This window comes from Mytilus galloprovincialis, chromosome 7 (genome assembly GCF_965363235.1).
Source record: "Mytilus galloprovincialis chromosome 7, xbMytGall1.hap1.1, whole genome shotgun sequence".
NCBI lineage: Eukaryota > Metazoa > Mollusca > Bivalvia > Mytilida > Mytilidae > Mytilus > Mytilus galloprovincialis.
The window spans coordinates 22466130-22486276 of NC_134844.1; the positions used below are offsets into that span (position 1 = coordinate 22466130).

At 32.7% G+C, this 20147-nt stretch overlaps 1 protein-coding gene across 1 annotated transcript in view; it reads right to left on the reverse strand.

The window, feature by feature from the left end:
* LOC143084155 (uncharacterized) overlaps nucleotides 1–20147 on the reverse strand; it is a 65180-nt gene that overhangs the window by 31058 nt on the left and 13975 nt on the right. The window contains exons 4-5 of the mRNA XM_076260562.1: nucleotides 12834–12950; nucleotides 7482–7846 (exon numbers count right to left, since the gene is read on the reverse strand). Coding sequence (XP_076116677.1) covers nucleotides 7482–7846; nucleotides 12834–12950 — 482 coding nt within the window. The remainder of the gene's footprint in view (nucleotides 1–7481; nucleotides 7847–12833; nucleotides 12951–20147) is intronic.

Consider the following 20147-nt stretch of genomic DNA (forward strand, 5'->3'; position numbering starts at 1 on the left):
TTAGATCGATCTCGTTTTTTAAGAGTCGAAATGTATTTTTGTTAAGAAAGAAAAATGTATGTTTGTCGTACACTAGAACTAGAGAAATCGTATCCATGGCATTTACTGATTTTGACTGTAGTATAACTGATTTTGGTTTACATAGCTTCAGAGCTGGAGGGGCAACAGCCGCCGCTCAGAATGATATATCTGATAGATTGTTTAAAATGCACGGTCGCTGGAAATCAGATAGAGCCAAAGACGGATATGTGTTAGAAAATTTACAAAAGCGTTTATCAGTTTCCAAGAATCTTGGAATTTAGTTACATGTTTATTTCTGTCTACTTTCTTTGTGCGTCGAGGTGGTCACTTCGCCATTCAGTATTCAAACTTGTGTTTGTTTTATTGTATTTAGAAAGTAAAGGCTTATGTTGAAGTGTAAATAATTTAATGTGCTCAGTTATTTACACATAGGTTCAAAATAGATGGAGCATTTTAGCACATAAATACTTTATGTTTGGTTAAACAACGTGCATTAAAACATAAATGAATTAATGTGCGGTATGCGGAAAGTATTTGAAAGATTGCGCATTAATTTTATAAAGGAAATTTTGTAAAGTTATATACTATTGCCGTGAACCGGTTTGGCGGTCAGTATAAAAGTAAATTGCACGGGTTTTTTAGTTATCGAGGACTGGGTAGTGACCACATACGCGCATATATATATAGGTAGAAGTTTATTTTCATTTTTTTTTTTTTTTTTTTTTTGTATACAAAATATTTGTATTCAAGTTTTATATAGAACAGTATTTATATGTGTTGTATTTATTTTGTAGATTATTTTGTTGCAGAACATATTGTTCAAGATTCTGAAATCTTGTGTTTTTTTATGGGACTTTTATTATTTTAGTTGGATGGACTAAACATGCAGATCAGATACATTTTGTATAAGAAATAAAATTTAAGAGGTGGTCACTGCGCCATTCAGTATTCAAACTTGTGTTTGTTTTATTGTATTTAGAAAGTAAAGGCTTATGTTGAAGTGTAAATAATTGAATGTGCTCAGTTATTTACACATAGGTTCAAAATAGATGGAGCATTTTAGCACATAAATACTTTATGTTTGGTTAAACAACGTGCATTAAAACATAAGGGATTTTAATAGCTAATTGGAAAGCTGAAATCGTGTAGTTTTTGAAAATATGTGTCGTAAATATAAAATCTGGTACAATTATACCGAAAATCAAGGTCAATGGTCATCACTTAAAAAATAAACGATATGAGTAGTTTTATGTAGAAGTGCGTAAGTTCATACAAAATCTTTTTCATATTTGCACATGACGTCAGAACAACGTTTTATTTAACTAATTTGAATGTAGTCCGTGGTATACAAATTATAAAGCCTAATAAAAAAACAGTAACAGAATAACCTTGATATTTGACCTCGACAAATAGCATTTCTTGAATACTTTATGATAAAAGTTTTCCAAAGAGTATCCGAAATGCAACGTTGATAAATCAAACAAAATGTGCAGCCATGTTAAATTTACTTTCAGTTTTCAAGGATTCGACATGTCACTGAGTTTTCTTAAAATGAATTCCAACTATCTCAATACAAGATACCTACCTTATCATATAATATAGTTATTGGAGTGATATATTACTCAAATTATGTGCAAGCGTGTTGTAGAACAAATTCAAAAATTGCGACATGACCTTTTGGTATCTATGATGAGTTTATTTTCATACCATATGAAACATGGAAAAAAATATAGCAAATCAAAATAAAGTTACCAAATATTACAACAAGAACTATTTTCTTGTTATTTTATCTGTGACATCAGCTATGTCGGCTTATTCTGCCTGGACATTGTTACAATTACCTAAATTTTTACAATAACATAAATCAGTGCAAGGAAGACACTGGTCCTTGCAAACACATGCTGCCCCTGCTGCCTGGCGCGCTTGTTTCCCATTACACGATGAATTAGATCTTGTAGAACGTCTGATGCCATTTGTCCCTCAAAGAAAACTGACTATAACTTGCGCAGTTTTTCAACCGAAAGCACATGGGAAGCCATTATAATTTTGGGTTGGCTAAATTTGTCAAAATGGAACAAGTTGTACGGTACAATTACTAGACAATTCAAGTGGCAAGACATAACCCTGTCTGCATATCATTCTACGAATTTCCCACAACATATCTGGAGTCTGGCCGATTGGATCCTCTGCAAGTGTTTAAAAGTTCAAGTGCAATTTGACATCGCGACGGTTCGCCTCTTAATTTTGGTTTTGTAATCAGCGAGGATACTTTTTCGTCATAGAGTAATGATTTGTCCGGTTTCCGTTTAAAAAAATCTTGCCATGCCAAATCCGCCCTATCAAATGTTTTTGTTGGACAAGGTCGCACCCTCCTCATTTTCTAACTCACAAACATCTATTATATCTTGAAGTAATCTATTGCCTTGACAAACCCTTATTGATCCAAATAATTTTGTTTGCGTTGGTAAATTTTTTAACCTTTCCGTTCCGCAAGTACTTTAGGTATGGTTTTGTAGTCCGTGTTCAATAGCGTCATAGAACGCCAATTGTTTATGTCCTCTCTCCCCAGAATTAAACATAAGCGTCGTCATGCCTCTGAATTGATATTCGCAGAGCAAATTGTTGTCGAAATTTGCTTGATAACCAACACGAAGTCATCGCTGAACAAATACCAAAACGTTTTATAAAATTCGTTCATAATTCCGTCTTCATCAGGGGATTGATCAAGTTTAAAATTTTAACGGCTTTACTTATTTCATCCAAAGTTATTCTTATTTCACACTATTCTTTTTTTATTTTCTTCACTTAGTTCATGATCTAGATGCTGTAATAGATTATCTGCAGCATCCCTATCCCACTTCTTGGACGTAAATATGTTTTCTGAAGAAAGATACTTGTTCTTCTAGAATAGATTATATATCCTCGTTATACCTTCCATCTGAACACTTCATCCTAGTCCCTTACTTTTCCGCGCCTCTCTTTTTTACGAATTTAAAGAAGTACCCTGTAGATTTTTCGTCTTTCTCGTACCAATTTACCTTAGACCTAATTCTGGCTGCTTTTGCTTTTTTATTTTAAAATAATCTTTTAATTTTAGCTTTCAAATTATTTATCGCCGTCTTTGTCACTGAACGAAAAAAGAACTATTTTACCTGTTGTGATCTATATTGAAACTCGCTACTTATAAACATATAATCAATTCGTGACCTTGAGTTACCCCGGCAAAAAGGTATAGTGTTTGTCGTTAGAGTATTGCTCTCTTCACATGTCTTTTAACTCACTATGTTCGACAAATGTTTTTAGTTCAAATGATCCTATGTCGTCTCAAAAATGCACCGTTTTTCGATCTTAACTTTTTGTACGAGCACAGCTAAAATCCCCAAGAACGATATTTCTATAATTGTTATCAATAAGTATATAATATTTCTAAAAACATTTCTGTCACCAGCCATTTTGGGAGCATAATTACTGGAAATAAAATCTCGTTCTTACCAGGCGTTTAACATGTACAGAAATTGTTCTACAATTAGTTCTATGTCTGGTTTCAGTGATTTCATATCTAAAATTGTTATGCCTTTTGAATTACTTGATCCATAATTCCAAAACTTTTTCCGTTCCAGTAATTTTTCCATTTCGTTTCGAAATCGATGGAGCTATGTATTTCTTGCAATCAGAATTCATCAACATTTTTTTACACCAATAAAAACGGTCAACCTTACCAATGACATCTTTATGTAGTTTACATTTGTGAATATACACAAGTAACAAAAATGTTTTGAAATACTTATAAATTTTACATTAAAGGGTCATAGTGCAGAACATAGCCCACGTGTGTACATGTAAATAAAGATAAACATAGAAATTTAAAAGTTGTTTAAAAAGAGCATTGATTTTGAATATTGCTGACAAATTTGAATTATACAGATGCATTATAACAATTTAGATTTCGGCTACAATAAAACAAGAGTGCACACGCTGAAATGTCTCGCCTTCTTTACTAATTATTGATATTATGTTGATAGACCTAAATATAAAGCTTTATTACAACTGTCACATAAACTCAACATTAACCAAGAAAACGAAACGTTGATCAATGAACCATGAAAATGAGGTCAAGGTCAGATGAACCATGCCAGGCAGACATGTACAGCTAACAATTCTTCAATACAACAAATATAGTTGACTTATTGCTTATAAATTAAGAAAAACAGACCAAAACACAAACACTTAATACTTAGCAATGGACCGTGAAAATGAGGTCAAGGTCAAATAAAACCTGCGTAACTGACATATAGATCATAAAATATTTCCATACACCAAATATAGTTGACCTAATGCATAAAGTATTAGAAAAATAGACCAAAATTCAAAAACTTAACTTTGACGACTGTAACATGAAAATGAGGTCAAGGTCAGATGACACCTGTCAGCTAGACATTTACACCTTACAATCATTCCATACACCAAATATAGTAGACCTATTGCATATAGTATAAGAAAAACAGACCAAAACCCAAAAACTTAACTATAACCACTGAACCATGAAAATGAGGTCAAGGTCAGATGACACCTGCTAGTTGGACATGTACACCTTACAGTCCTTACATACACCGAATATACTAGACCTATTGATTATAGTATCTGAGATATGGACTTGACCACCAAAACTTAACCTTGTTCACTGATCCATGAAATGAGGTCGAGGTCATGTGAAAACTGTCTGACGGGCATGAGAACCTTGCAATAGTTATCAAAGGTACCAGGATTATAATTTAGTACGCCAGACGCGCGTTTCGTCTACATAAGACTCATCAGTGACACTCATATCAAAATATGTATAAAGCCAAACAAGTACAAAGTTGAAGAGCATTGAGGATCCAAAATTCCAAAAAGTTGTGCCAAATACGGCTAAGGTAATCTATGCCTGGGATAAGAAAATCCTTCGTTTTTCGAAAAATTTAAAGTTTTGTAAACAGGAAATTTGCAAGGTACGCACATACCAAATATAGTTATCCAATTACTTATAATAAGAGAGAATTTAACATTACAAAAAATCTTAACTTTTTTTTCAAGTAGTCACTGAACCATGAAAATGAGGTCAAGGACATTGGACATGTGACTGACAGAAAGTTCGTAACATGAGGCATCTATATACAAAGTATGAAGCATCCAGGTCTTCTACCTTCTAAAATATAAAGCTTTTAAGAAGTTAGCTAACGCCGCCGCCGCCGCCGCCGCCGCCGCCGGATCACTATCCCTATGTCGAGTTTTCTGCAACAAAAGTTGCAGGCTCGACAAAAAATGTCATGTACTATATATATATTTTAATATAGTAAATAGGCAGTCAATATGATTTGGGCATCTTGGTTATTTGCTTATCGGTGTCACTTATGTGCTTACTGATGTCATTTGTCCCTTATGATATAATCACATTAATAACAAAGTCAGAATTTCAGATTGACATACAAGTTTGCCAATTTGATCAAGAGTGGTGCCTGCTACCGCTATAATGTGTATACCATGTTTACCTGGGTCCTAAATTTAAAGACGACTGCAATTTGATGCACCAAATATTACGGTTTGAGTGTAGATTTTTATTTTCAAACATTTTTAGTTGTTTTGTTTAATTCAACAATAACTTCCTCTGTGTTAGTATCCTCGATAAACTAGTCCTCTTTATTGGGGTCTCAGCCTTCTTGAATGTCATGTACAGAGTCACCATACATTTATTAATCATCAGCCTGACAATCCCTTTGTATATGAACTTTTTCCCCGCACCGATAGCAAAATTTAGTGTATATGCAGTACTGTTGCATTGATAACATTTGCGTGCAGCTCAATTTTGACTGGAGGGTTTGTTTGCACATCGATAAGATGAATGATCTATTTTCGTAAAGAACGGACACTCTGTCCTGTTATTGTCTGCGAATACCTTGACACTGAATCTCCCGAATTTGGATGCGATTGGAATTATTGGAACACAGTTTGTTAGTTGCACAAAGCGTGTGTCTGTCTCGACATTCGTATCTTCTTCGTGTGAGTAATGTATGTTTTGTGTTCTGGCCGTGTACTTTAACTTAACAATCTTTCTCTGTAATTTGTATAGTTAGTATTTCGTTTTGGTCTCCCAGAGTTTTTACTTCATTTAATACATCAGTATGTATAATATCCATGGTAAAACTAATACCGAAGTGAATATATAAGCGTCGCGTAAGTTGAGCCATGCTCATCGTGTGAATCTTGAAAGGGATGTGAAACAAAAGATGCCTTACTTCCAAGCAAATACTGAATATCAAGACTTTTAACAGTCACTACATTGGTACCATATACACCATATTTTGCAATGTAAATAACAAGACTACAAATTGAATATCTTCAATCTCTCAAAGCAGGCGAGAAAAAAATTAGACATGCAACATGTCATATTCATAAATATTTTGAAATATACGACAATGCATAGATACATGAAGATGCGATATGAGTGCCAATGAGACAACTTACCATCCAATTCAAAATTCAAAACAGTAAAACATTAAAGGTCAAGGTACGGTCTTCAAAAAGAGGGACACAAGATACCAGAGAGACAGTCAAACTCATAGATTGAAAATAAACTGACAACGCCATGGCTAAAATAAAAAGTCAAGCAGACAAATAATTGTACAGAAGACACAACATAGAAAATTAATGACTAAGCAACACGATCCCCACCAAAAACTCGGGAGAGTAAGCAGATCCTGCCCCACATGTGGTACCCGTCGTGTTACTTATGTTATTACAAATCCGGTAAATAGTCTAATTCGGTAGGTCACATTCGTGAAAAGGGAACGGTATTGTAGTAACGACATAAGGAACATGTGAAACGGTTGTTCCATAACATGTATTTCTCTAATATTAGTCTGTACGTAGCTATAAAGTTACACTTCAACAAAAATATTGCTATTCTTAATCAAGTTAACAATGCAAATGCCTTTACCAACGTTTCCATCGATTTTAACCAACACATGCCTGTGAAAAGGGTACCGCAATTTGACAATCCTTCAGTAAACATAATAAATAATTTTCAGTTTAATCTATTACTCAAGTAACAGATGTCTACAGATGTTATTTTTTTACTTTGATATCTTTTATTGATAAAAGCATTGGCTTAGTGTTCACAAGACTTTTTAGATTATGTTAGAGCATTTAAAAAAAATTAAAACAAATCCGCGCTTCTATAACATCAGACGCGTTAGTAGCGAACGAATATGAAACATTGATAAATCAAATGAACCATAACGTTAACTTTTTTTCGTAACTTCTCAGGTGTTAAAACTCAGTTGCATATTTACTTTTATCAACAGAAAAGATAATTTTGTATACCTTTCTTTTGGTATTTTTCATTTATTAGACTCAAGAATGTTTCGTCTGAGACTCGAAGTGTAATGAGATTATGATAAACATGTAATAAACAGACCACATACCTTTAGTTTCATTTCAACAGATTTCACCTCAATTTGATCCGTATTCTCTCTATGTGTAGAAGATTCAATATTGATGCCAGAAGCAGCATTATCTGCACATGGCTCTGCTGATGTTCTAGCTTGTATGGCATCTGTTCTCTCTGTCCCAATATTGCATGTGCGACTAGAAATGTTGTTAGTGGAAGCTGGTAAATTTTTGTTGTCAGACCTTGACATATATATTGCTTCAGCTTTTAAATCATCAGTGTTCTCTGGTTGAGGATCACTTGTACTCAGTCTGAATCCTTGGTCAACATTTTTATTACATCCCGTAGACATTCCATGATTGCTTGAATTTATGTTCGCCTCTGTCTGTTCAGTTTCATCTAATGTAATAATATATCAATATGTATCCTTGATTTACAATCATGCTATATTACAACGCATGTAATGGCGATCTAATACTTACACTTATAGGGGCAGGTATTTTGTCATATTTTGGTATTTTCCGTTTTTATCATTAAGCTAAGTGGACGTTTTTCGCTGTACTTTACTAGTAATCAAATAAAAAGACAAATAAAAATTGTAGACAATATGATGAAACAAAACATTCATGATCAAGTTATGAAAATGATATTGGTCATACCAAATTAACAATGGTTAAATAATAAAATAACTAACACCAACTATTATTAACGACAGCATCAACCCAAAATGATATTTAAAATGGTTAATTTATGATATTGTTCTAGTATTTGAGAGTACAAGTCAATAGTCCGTATTCAGATAGAAAGATTTGAAAATTCGTCTTTTTAGTCGCAAATATTTGAATAGAGTGACCTCTTTTAAGTATTGTTTCAATCTAAATTAAAACTAAGTATACTCATCTCACATTTTTATTATTATATTATGATTTTACCGTATGAACAGAGTTAATAGAAGCCAACAGTTTAAAGCCTCTTATGTTAGACTGAAACATTACTTTAAAGGGGTCACTCTATTCAAATATTTGCGACTGCAGATTTGAATTTTCGAACCGTATTTTTTATTTTCCTTTTTTTTTAACGAAAATAATCTTTTGGTCCCTTTTTTCGGACGTAATCCTATATGTATCACTATATTAAACGCTGTAGTAAGCTCTTTTATTATCGGTACTAACACTAAATTTCATGCAATGGTATACAATTTAAAATAGTTATGATCCTAAATCCTGTCGATTCTTATATATCTTGGCATGCTTTCTTACACACTTAACGAAAATTTCACATCTAATCCGTTTTATGTAACTTCGAAGAAATCATGATTTATTATTATGGCAAGCTTTCGGTAACTGTGACTACTCTTAGATTGATTATTTTCAAGTTTTGTGCTTCGTGCCAATATGGAGAGCCAAACCTTTGGAACTGGTTTTGCGGTTTGTTCTTTTGTTGAGCTATCACGTACACCAGTACCAGACTCGGGTTGATAGTTGCAATAAATTAAACATAGCAACATTATTCATGTTACAATTATTCAAAATTTGTTGGTGAAAAAGTCAACCATTATTTTGTTTTTCGTTCATTGCATTGTTTCCACGTAAATCCGTTGTGTCTACTTTGAATTGTGCATATGTTCTCGTACTTGAATAATTTAGTAAATATCTAGTTTTATGTATTAGTAAGTGCCGTAGGGTGACGTATATATGCTTGCATCCACGTCCAGTGGTTAGCTGCCTCATTGAAAAACCAAAAACAAATCATCTTACTTTCACGTAAAATATAATTACTATGTACCACTGAAAACAAATATTTGTCCGTCTGTCGTCACTTTATATAAACGTGTTCAATAACTCTGATGAGTAAACAAGTTTGAAAAGCAACTTTGTAGCTCATGTTGTATAACTACTTTTCCTTTATAAACTTATCACTATCACAGAAATGAACCATAACAACATCGTGATGATCTTAACCATAACATTCCTCAAAGAAATCATGTCACTTACTTTCATGCAGCCTAAACTTAGCGACTGTCACGGTTGTTTCGTGATAATGTGTATGTGTTGAATAGAGTGTATGATTCGTTTGTTAATTCCTAACCAGATAAAACCAAAGACTAAGAAGTGGCATTTGCTGTTACTTCACTAAGAAACTATATACGTAGCATTCAGTGGCGGATCCAGAAATTTTCATAAGTGGGGGCCCACTAACTGACCTAAGAGGGGGCCCGCTCCAGTCACGCTTCAGTGATTCCTTATATAAGCAACCAATTTTTTTCCCAAAAAGGGGGGGCCCTAAATCCGCCTCTGGCATTAGTGATACAGAGTAATGCTTGCTCCGTTTGGAGTCCCAATAATGTGTCTGGAAGGATGACATGTCTTTCCGTGGACTGCTACAATGTGAAATAGCATGTTCAAATCGATCTAGCACAAAGTAGGGTTAATAATTATATATAATCATGTTCTAGTGCTTCATTTTCATGACGTTTACCAAGAGTTGCTGTATAGTGTTGTTTTACAAATAGCTATTCGTGTCACATGGTAAAGGCTTACAATATTTAATTTTTATTTTTTATATTTACAAAATGAAAGTTTGTACTAGGCGACGGTATTCTTCTAATTAAACAAAATTTGGAATTTACTATAATCATTGCTTCTTTTGTCATATTACAATTATAAAAAAAGATATGGGGTCTTTGATATAAAGAGGGCATAATATATATTTTTAAACATTACAAGACAGTTATTTCTTTTTTTGAATGAGTGAGATTAGCCCAAAATATACAGATTTGTTCGGACACAATTTCTATTGATGTTTTCTTAACCCCACATTCATCCATAAAATAAGAGGGAGTGACTTGTAATTCAAAAAGAAAAGGCGACAGATAAAAGTCTTGACAAGTTAGCAATACAATTACAGAAAAGAAAAAAGACTAAAAAAATAAACAACAGTACAAATAACACAGCATCAAAACCTAAAACCTAAACAACACGGACCCCTTAAAAAAACTAATCGTTCTTCTGTTTCCACCCTATGCATTTCATCTGTAAAATTTCTAGAAAGGGGTTCTCAAGATGCAATTTTCGATCGTAATTTATAAACTTTTATGGATATATTTATTCTTCTATGCCAAACAATTTCAAACTATGAAATGGTTTATTATATCATATATAATATGGTCCTTCTATAAAGAAAATTCATATTTAACTGGTTGCGAGGCATTTCATACGGCAAAAGTGCCTCATATGTTCCACTTAACCATATTGGAAATCAAATTGCTATTTTTTTATTTGCAAATACGTCAATATAGATGAAACTAGTTGCCTTTTAATCAAATGTTTTATTCTTTCTGTGTGTTGGGCCAACGTGTAGAAGATAGAGAGAAACTGTGAACAATAATTATCAGTCCCTTAAGTTTAAGATGAGTAAAATAGGCTTTTAAGAGCCTTTAGATTATCAGAGTTTCATGAGCTGAATGGTGGTTTTAAAAAGATAACTAATTCTGGACATTTTTAAGGGAGATAAAAATAAAAATATTGTCCTGGTTTTATTCTTTTTGTTTTTAAAATTAAAAAATATTCTAGATTGCTTATTGGTATTTACTCTCATTTGATGCTGCCCGAAACGTAATAGTGCCCAAATGTTTCAGAATGATGATAAAGTGATTATGATTTGGTTGATTGTAATGCAACTTGTACAATACAATTGTGGGATAGAATAGACGGAAAGAAGACTATTGCATTTTGGGGTCAAACGGTCAGAGGTTGGGGTCACTTTTACGAAAAAAAGATGACAAACATTAACAATTGTTTCCTGAAGGTAGGAGTTTTCTGTGCCGGATTAGAGTGAAACTTATACAGATGAACTATATATGAAAGGGTAAGAAACCAGTGAAGGTTTGATCGAAAGGTCGGAGGTAAATTCTTCGTTAAGCCTTTATTCTACCTACCAAAAAAACAGTTTTAATCAACTTTTTCCTCCGAAAATGCCTGTACCAAATCAGAAATATGACATATACTTTTTGTTTGTTTCGGTTGTATTAGGTTTTTGGGAATTTCTTTCTTTTTATCAAATGTGTTAACTTCCTTTGTCTCAATAATGAAACAGATAAAAATTGGGAATTGAAATATTGGTATACGACTATCAGTATTAAACACGTATTTCGATAAATATTGTTATATGGCAATTAGTCAACTTGACTGGATATGGAATAAAATTATTTATTTTTTGCCATCATGCATTTTTCTTCAATAGAATTATATTATTTCGAAATGATATAATACAAAATATTATTGCAATTAATTAGGTGGTACCCAACACCTTAACTAAAATCAACTTGGCTCGTTTACTTTTTCAAAATTTGTTTATAAAATATTTACTTTGACCCTTTGACAAAAATATAAAAAAAAAGTCTAAAAAATTCAAACGAACCATTACATTAGAAAAAAATGATTGGTTACATAGCAGTTGACAAACACAAATTTTAATCATTGGGAAGCTCAATATTTCCTTTACAATACAACGGGATTAAACAGTTTAGCTGATTTAGAGTTATCTCCCTCTAGTGTTAGATACAACCTTAAAGTTGACTTTGCTCACTCCGAGTGGAGGTGATACACTGATGAAAACACATATTATATTCATAATTACTCTAAACATCAGCACAACAGTTTTAATCTGCAAATAGCGAAAGCAAATTTTTGTTCTTCCCTCACTGGGATTCGAACTCATTCTATTGGGATATCGTGACAACACCGCCAGCATTAGACATGAAGATGGAGTTGACTGTAGATTAGCTAAATATCTATCGTAAAGAATCGTTAGATGCAGTCACATAAATACGTATTTCGGTAAGTAATAGTAACAAGTGACAACTAATCGACAGATCCATATATTGGATCACCATCTTGGCTGAAAACACATATTATATATATACATTGTACTCTAAATATCAGCACAACAATGTTAAATATCGCCGGGATTTTGACACAACACTGCCTGTACTGTGTCCAGCGCTCTAGAACTAGGCTAGACTATTGTTGTATGTAATCATCACCGACAAAATGTAAGCATTAGTTTGTTTTCGTAGTAAGTTATTTCGTGCTTCAACCAATTACAAGTATATGAGTTGGTAAAAGACATGTTGTTTTTCTGATCATTCAGTTCGGTCACGACATATCCTTTACTATCGCCAAAAATGCGTTAAATGAGTTCATATGAATCGTAGTGTGTCCGCTCACATCTTTGTCTGTTTTGTGTCTGAAATTTTTATCTGAATATCGGTAACCTGTGTATTTTAAAAAATATATATTTCTTTATTTACGTTGGTAATGCTTTTTCGGGTTTTAAAATGTTGACTTATTATTTCAATTTTTTCTTCTTAAAATTTTTTTCTTACCTAATTGTCTGAGTTTGCATTCAGTTCTCTGGTGGCTCATATATTGCGACACTGTTATAAATTCACTCTTGCATTTTCCACATAGGATACAATCACCTTCGTCGTCCAAATCATTTCCTAATATCAAGATAACACATTTTTTTAAATTACGTACCATTAATAAAAGCCTCATTTCGTATATATATAAATAAACAATTGTATTCAATATATACAACTCGTCTAAACATCAACCCAACAATAATAGATCTGTAAATTTGCTTTCGCAATTTTTTTGTTCTTCCCTCGCCGGGATTCGAACCCATGCTACTGATATATCGTGACACCAAAGCGCCTGCACTGCAGCAGTCCCGCTAGACCACGCGACCACCTGGGCTTCAAAAATAAAGTTTTTGGTGGCCGTGTGTTACCTTTCCTCGTCAGTTTTAATTTAGCGGCGTACTGCAGTACATGATATATAAGGCATGGAGATGTTATTGTTACAGATCAGCTCAATTATCTATAAAAAAAAAAAATCCTTCAAATTAATGCAAGATACAGTCACAAATAATAATTATATTTAAAAGTACGTCTGAGTCAGTGACAACTCTACAACAGATTTATCCATCGGATCACCAGCAATTATGGTGATACATGGCTGTGTACATTATGTATATACAACTCGTCTAAACATCAACCCAACAATATTAGATCTGTAAATATGCTTTCGCAAATTTTTTTGTTCTTCCCTCGCCGGGATTCGAACCCATGCTACTGAGATATCGTGGCACCAAATCGCCTGCACTACAGCCGTCCCGCTAGACCACAAGACAAACTGGGCTTCAAAAATAAAGCTTTCGGTGGCCGTGTGTTACCTTTCCTCGTCAGTTTTAATCTAGCGGCGTACTACAGAACATGATATATAAGGCATGGAGATGTAATTATAACAGATCAGCTCAATTATCTATAGTAAAGGATCCTTCAAATTAATGAAAAATACAGTCATAGAAAGTACGTCTGAGTCAGTGACAACTCTACAACAGATTTATTCATCGAATCACCAGCAATGATGGTGAAACATGGCTGTGTTTATTATGAATATACATGTACAACTCGTCTAAACATCAACCCAACAATGTTAGATCTGTAAATTTGCTTTCGCAAATGTTTTGTTCTTCCCTCGTTGGGAGTCAAACCCATGCTACTGAGATATCGTGACACCGAATCGCATGCACTGCAGCAGTACTGCTAGACCACACGACCACCTGGGCTTCAAATATAAAGCTTTCGGTGGCCGTGTGTTACCTTTCCTCGTCAGTTTTAATCTAGCGGCGTACTACAGTACATGATATACATCTGTTGTAGGGTTGTCACTGACTCAGACGTACTTATGTATATATATATAGATATATAGATATAGATATATATATATATTATACAAATATAGCCTTTGTATGAGGTCGATACAAGGATATATTGACCTGAAAGAAGCATATTGAATGAGGACGAAGTCCGAGGTCGATATACTTCTTTGGGTCGATATATCCTGTATTGACCTCATACAAAGGCTATATTTGTTATATTATTAATTTCCGACCATATTTGTATCAAATCGTCATTTAGGTTTGTTGGAATTTTATAGATATTACATTGTCTCCTTGACAATAACAACATTTTAGTTGTTATTTCATTTACTTTTTTTAGGACATCTTATGTATTTGAAGATTTTTTTTTCGTCAAATAATCGATCACAGATATCATTTGTTTCAAAACGTTAAACAATATCCTGAAATTTCTTACATGACGTCACAAAGTATATCGGTTTTTAGATATTCTAAAAATAACCGTGCAATATGCCTTTTGCTATCCGCCGTTTTCTCTCTACCTTCGAAAATATAGTTTAACATGGTACTATCCCTTAACGAATCAAATTTGTTAAAATATACGAATTAATAATATATATATATATCAAAGTGATATAACCACAAACTATCTGTTACCACTGATTTAGCCTGCCGTTAACTACAACCTAATTCAGACCAGTAAACGTAATGTCCCTTTCCTAACAAATACAAAAAATGACACTGACAATGACATCGTATTCCACCGAAATAATTGTTCTACAATACCATATTATTAGATTGTGTGTCTCTACATAATTATACGAACAGTGCAAATTAATATTGAGTATGGTCCATAATCCTTTAGAACAAATTTTTGACTTCCAGAAAAAACAAATTCAATGCAAATCTACTAAAATTGAGAATGGAAATGGGTAAGGTGTCGAAGAGACAACAAACCGGCCAAAGATCGGAAAACAATCACAGGCCACTAATTGGTCTTCATTACAGAGAGAAAATTCCGCACTCGGATGCGTTCTTCGGCTAGCCCCTTAACAAAAATGTGTACTAGTTCAATGATATTGGACGTCATATTCAACTCTGAAATATATAAAAGAAATCATACAAGACTAACAAAGGACTTAAGGCAAACGCAGTAATATGGCGGCGTAAAACATGTTTTTTGATATCTCAAACCTCCCCTTATACCTCTACAAACACACAGCAATACGAACGGTAAAACTTAGTTTAAAAGAAGTCAGAGTCCGATGTCATAATAGGTAACAAAAAAAAGTAAACCAAATGACACAAGCAGTTATTGGCATGACAGCGACAGACCTACATTTAACTAATTGAAAGATAATGTCTACATCATATGAGGCCAGTAGCGTATGTTGTGCTTTGTAAAATAATATTACCATTGAAGATTAGATATGAAATACCTGAACGTATGAAATGTGTGTATGTCGGTTTATATTTACGACTGTTGTCCTTGTTCTGATGATATAAAGTTTAGTAAATGTTTTGACTAGGTTGTGATATCGAAATTTCTGGTGTAATAATTTTTCAGTAATAAATAGATTGCGTTGGCTAAAATCTAATACTGTGTGACAAACACGAGCGAATCGTTCAATTTGACATAAATAAACACCATAAGACGGTCATAAGGGAACGTCACCATCTAAAAATGGATAATTAACAATAGTAATTGAATGAATTATATCTTTTTTCATAAATTTTGGTAATAAGATTTTCGTTTATGTTATAGATATCAAGATCCAGGAAAGGGCAGTGTTTATTGTTATTATAAGCTTGACTTAAAGTTAATTAGTCTAATAAAAAGTATGGTATGTGAGATTTAGAGCAAGGTGCTTGACATCAGTACTTAGTTTATGTTTTATACCTTTTCATAGACTTTCCAATTTAGCACATATTTATAACTCGAGTGTTCTTTTGGTAGTTTATTTTGGCTGAAAACTTGTATCGCAGGTGTTTGCAAAATATGTTATATTGTGTTTATTGTCATCTCTGTAACTATGTGATTTAGTTCATGAGATAAAGATCTAACTATCCTTGTAAAATGAAGCTTAGAAGCATAGTAAAATATGTGATGTTATAATGAATCGATGGTAGATGATGTAAATTCAGGAAATATTGCCAGGTTTTTATGAATGTGACAAATTTATGCGGCTATTTGAGTATCGCAATAATGAAAACAGGTATCTGGTATATGATACATATATCACTTTATGGCCCCTAACCAAGAAAAAACTTCACACCCTGGCATTACGAAATGTGAAACAATCTGAATAAAGTCAACAGTAGTTTACCGGTGTTCAAAAGTCATAAATCGATTGAGAGAAAAAAAATCCGGGGAAAAAATTAAAATGAGAAACCAAACTTCCTTACTTCTGACAGACCATTTTGGTTTTGGTTGTGATTGTGTTGCTCAGTCTTTAATTTTTTTTTTTATTTGTAAGCTGATGCCCTTCTTTTTTCGTGGTATCCTATGACGTTTTCATAATGTCTACCGCTGTGATCTTACAAAAAAGTATTGTCGAGTATCAAAAATCAATTCCAATTGATAGCAAAACAAAGCAGAGCACAAACAAAATGATGCTGTGGCTTGATAAAGAGGAATCTTCGTTTTCTATTTAGTAGGATTTCAAGGTGTGGCACAATTATTTAATATCTAAAAACTTTAATTCCAGACTATTCGTAAGTATCAAGTGCTGAAAGTAATTATTTTATGGTTTGGGCATTGTATCTTTTTCTTGCATGAAAAGATAAAGTATATATGTCGTATTATCACACTGCACGAAGTGTGATACGAAAACTGCGTTAATTTAGTTGACTTAAACAGCATCATGAAACGATATTACGACATTTTCAATGGCTATTTGTTAGGTTACTGATACCTGTAGATTTCGTCCATGGCAATGAAAATTTGTGGCTTCTTCAATAATGTACAAAACACTCAAACTGTTCACCATGACATTCATCTTTTTGTAAAATTGTATTTCTCTCTGAAGCGTACAAAAAGTCTTGAAATGTCTACTGTTAAAGTTTGACGCCTGCAAAGGGCATTTTTTTAATGACGACACTCATGGTATTTGCAAAAGACTAGCTCTACGAATCGCAGAATTTTTGATTTAACACAAAAAGAGTGTTGACCATAAATGAAATTGATTTAATAACGGTGAGAATTGAATATCGCTTGATATATTCGTTTATTATCATATTTAAATTGAATAACTCGAGTTAATATCAAGCCATATCCAATTCTCACACACGTCATGAATCCTGTGTGAAGTTTACATTCTGACGTCAAATGGGCGATTCTGCGTCATAGTTGTAATCTGACCTTTCGGTCCCAGTACTTAAAATCATTCAATCGTTTATGAGTGGATTGAACATAATTCTAAAATAAAAAAAAAGCAATGAATGAGGTTGTTTAATTTGATACATGTATATACTATTTTGAGCTTCTTTGTTAAATATTTTATTGTTTTTTTTTTTTATGATTTCAAAAGATCCTTGTGGTACTTGTACGTTATTGTGTATGATAATTCTAGTATTCATGTCTTTCATTTTTGTCAAATTAATGTGCTTTGTCTATATGCCTTTTGACAAATGTTTGGTGTTACTTCGATATATATAGCGTGGCTCTGTACTTTTTTACATCACGTTATTGTGCTATTATAAAACATGTCTTTATGCTTGTCTTTCATTTTTATTTTTATTGTCCATTCGTTTGTTTTGTTTGTTCTCTTGATTTTTCCATTTGATTAGGGACTTTCCGTTATGATATTTACTTGGAGTTCAGTATTTTTGTGATTTTACACTTTTTTATAAGGAAATCTATCAGATTATGCAATTTTCTAAATTTTGGTTTAGAGGTTAAACTAAAATTTAAAAAAAAATTATGCATATGTTTTTTGTAAGTAATTGGATAGTTTTTATTATAAAATATATTTTTTTCTGAGGAAAATTCTTTAATTTGTCCACATTTAGAAGAAGTTTACCTTTTCTTAATTGCTTGCTTACAGGAAGCAATTCGTCAACATATTTTCCGTATGCAAGTGACATTAGCGTGACCCTCCTCGTAAAAAACCGGTGATCGCAATACGCATGGATTCGTCATTGAAATAAACAATTATCTGATTAAACGTGTTATACACGTGCTCAATACGCATGCTTCTTTGTTGATTGATTACTCTAAGGTGACAATCGGTAACCTATGGCTTCAAAACACGACAATTGATTAGCTGCAATGCCATAATTTCATAACATAACAGGCGGAGAGAAATAAAAAATTGACGATTGTACGATATGTTTGCGTAAAAATTGATAAAATCTTGCACAGTAGACTAAGTTTACATTATATACACATGCATTGGTTAAGAATTTGATAAACATTAATTTTCACCAGTCATTCGTTTCATATGACTTTAACTTTTACTCATAAACATCTTTTGTTAACGTTTCATAAAAAAGATTCAGGTTTTGACGAGGTTCTTGGTGTCAACATAGGTTTAACTTCATACTGTATGTACAAGAATTGTAGAAAAGTTCATTAATCAGTAAAATACGATTACATAAATTCAAAATTCATGACTATTGGATTGCTATTTTTCTGATGGTCATGAGGAAAAGTACAGGGGAAAATAATTGACTTCTGATAAGTTCATTTCAGTAGGATACAGAAATGATGAATCAGAAAACAAATCCTGTTGACTCTTCGTTTTAATTGGATTCTAAATATAGATTTGTGTGTCTGTTGGTTAATGATTATTCATTGAAACAAAAAGATTGTTAACGGAAGTTGAAATAATTGAATAATAAGTTAAATAACTATAAAATTCTTTCTAAAACACGTGTTACTGGTGCTCATTGCTCGAGTAATTCATATCGATCATTGCAAGAGATTTTATATTGAATGAGAAAAGGCCACTTTATTATCAACTTAAGATTTAATTATTTCTAAAAATGCATACTAAAAAGGTAAATCGAAGAACTATTACAAATTCAGTATTCACTTTTAGTTGTAAATGAAAAAAAGCTCTTGAATATTGAGTTTAAACAACTTGAATAATTGTCATTTAATAATACTTAATTTCATTTACACTTGTGTTCGATCTTTGAATAATTTATTAGTGTATATTTAATTATCCATAATTCGTACTTTTAACTTTGTGAAAAATTCTCACACCAGTGTAATATGACGTAATAAAACTTAACGAATGGTATATCTACTATTATAACTTACAATATCAAAATAATCAATGCAAAGAATAAGTAATGATTATTTCATGAAATAAACGTTTTTAGATAACCGTTACATACGTTTACACGTCTTTCAAATTGCGGAAATGAAAGTTAAAAGATATTGCTTACTTCGTGTCTTTCTTTCTTAGAAGTTCGTGTATGAAGTCAGCCACATTAATATATTGTCTATGGGGTCAAATTTGTATGTTTAAATAGCTCTTATTATATCATGCTTTTGTTTATGTCCGTCTAAATCGAAATAGATGATACAAACGATATCTACTCTTCTGTGACCTCTTTTGCGCACGCTTATATATTGGCGAGTTTTGGATGTGTCTATTGGTCACTCGATATCTCTCGTCCGGAGGTTGGAATAAAATTCTCGGAACGTCTCGAAAGTTTTCGATCAATTATACAGGTAGTTACCTACGTCTTTGAGACGGTTCCTCTACGACTAGGCTACTGACATTCTATTTCAACAAACAAAGAAAATTGGAAAGTAAAACAATAAAGACTAATTCTAATGCAATTCGATTGTAACAATAATTTTCATTGGACGTTGAAAAATATTTTGAAGGAGTAAATTACAAATTCTACCAGTCCGAAACTAAGAAATTTTGAATTCCGTTTTTTTTTTTTTTTTTGTAAGTAATTTCTCACAAAATAAACATGAAAGTCACATTTGAGCCTCAAAATGTATATTTTTTGTCAACGTTGAAACTATTCTGAA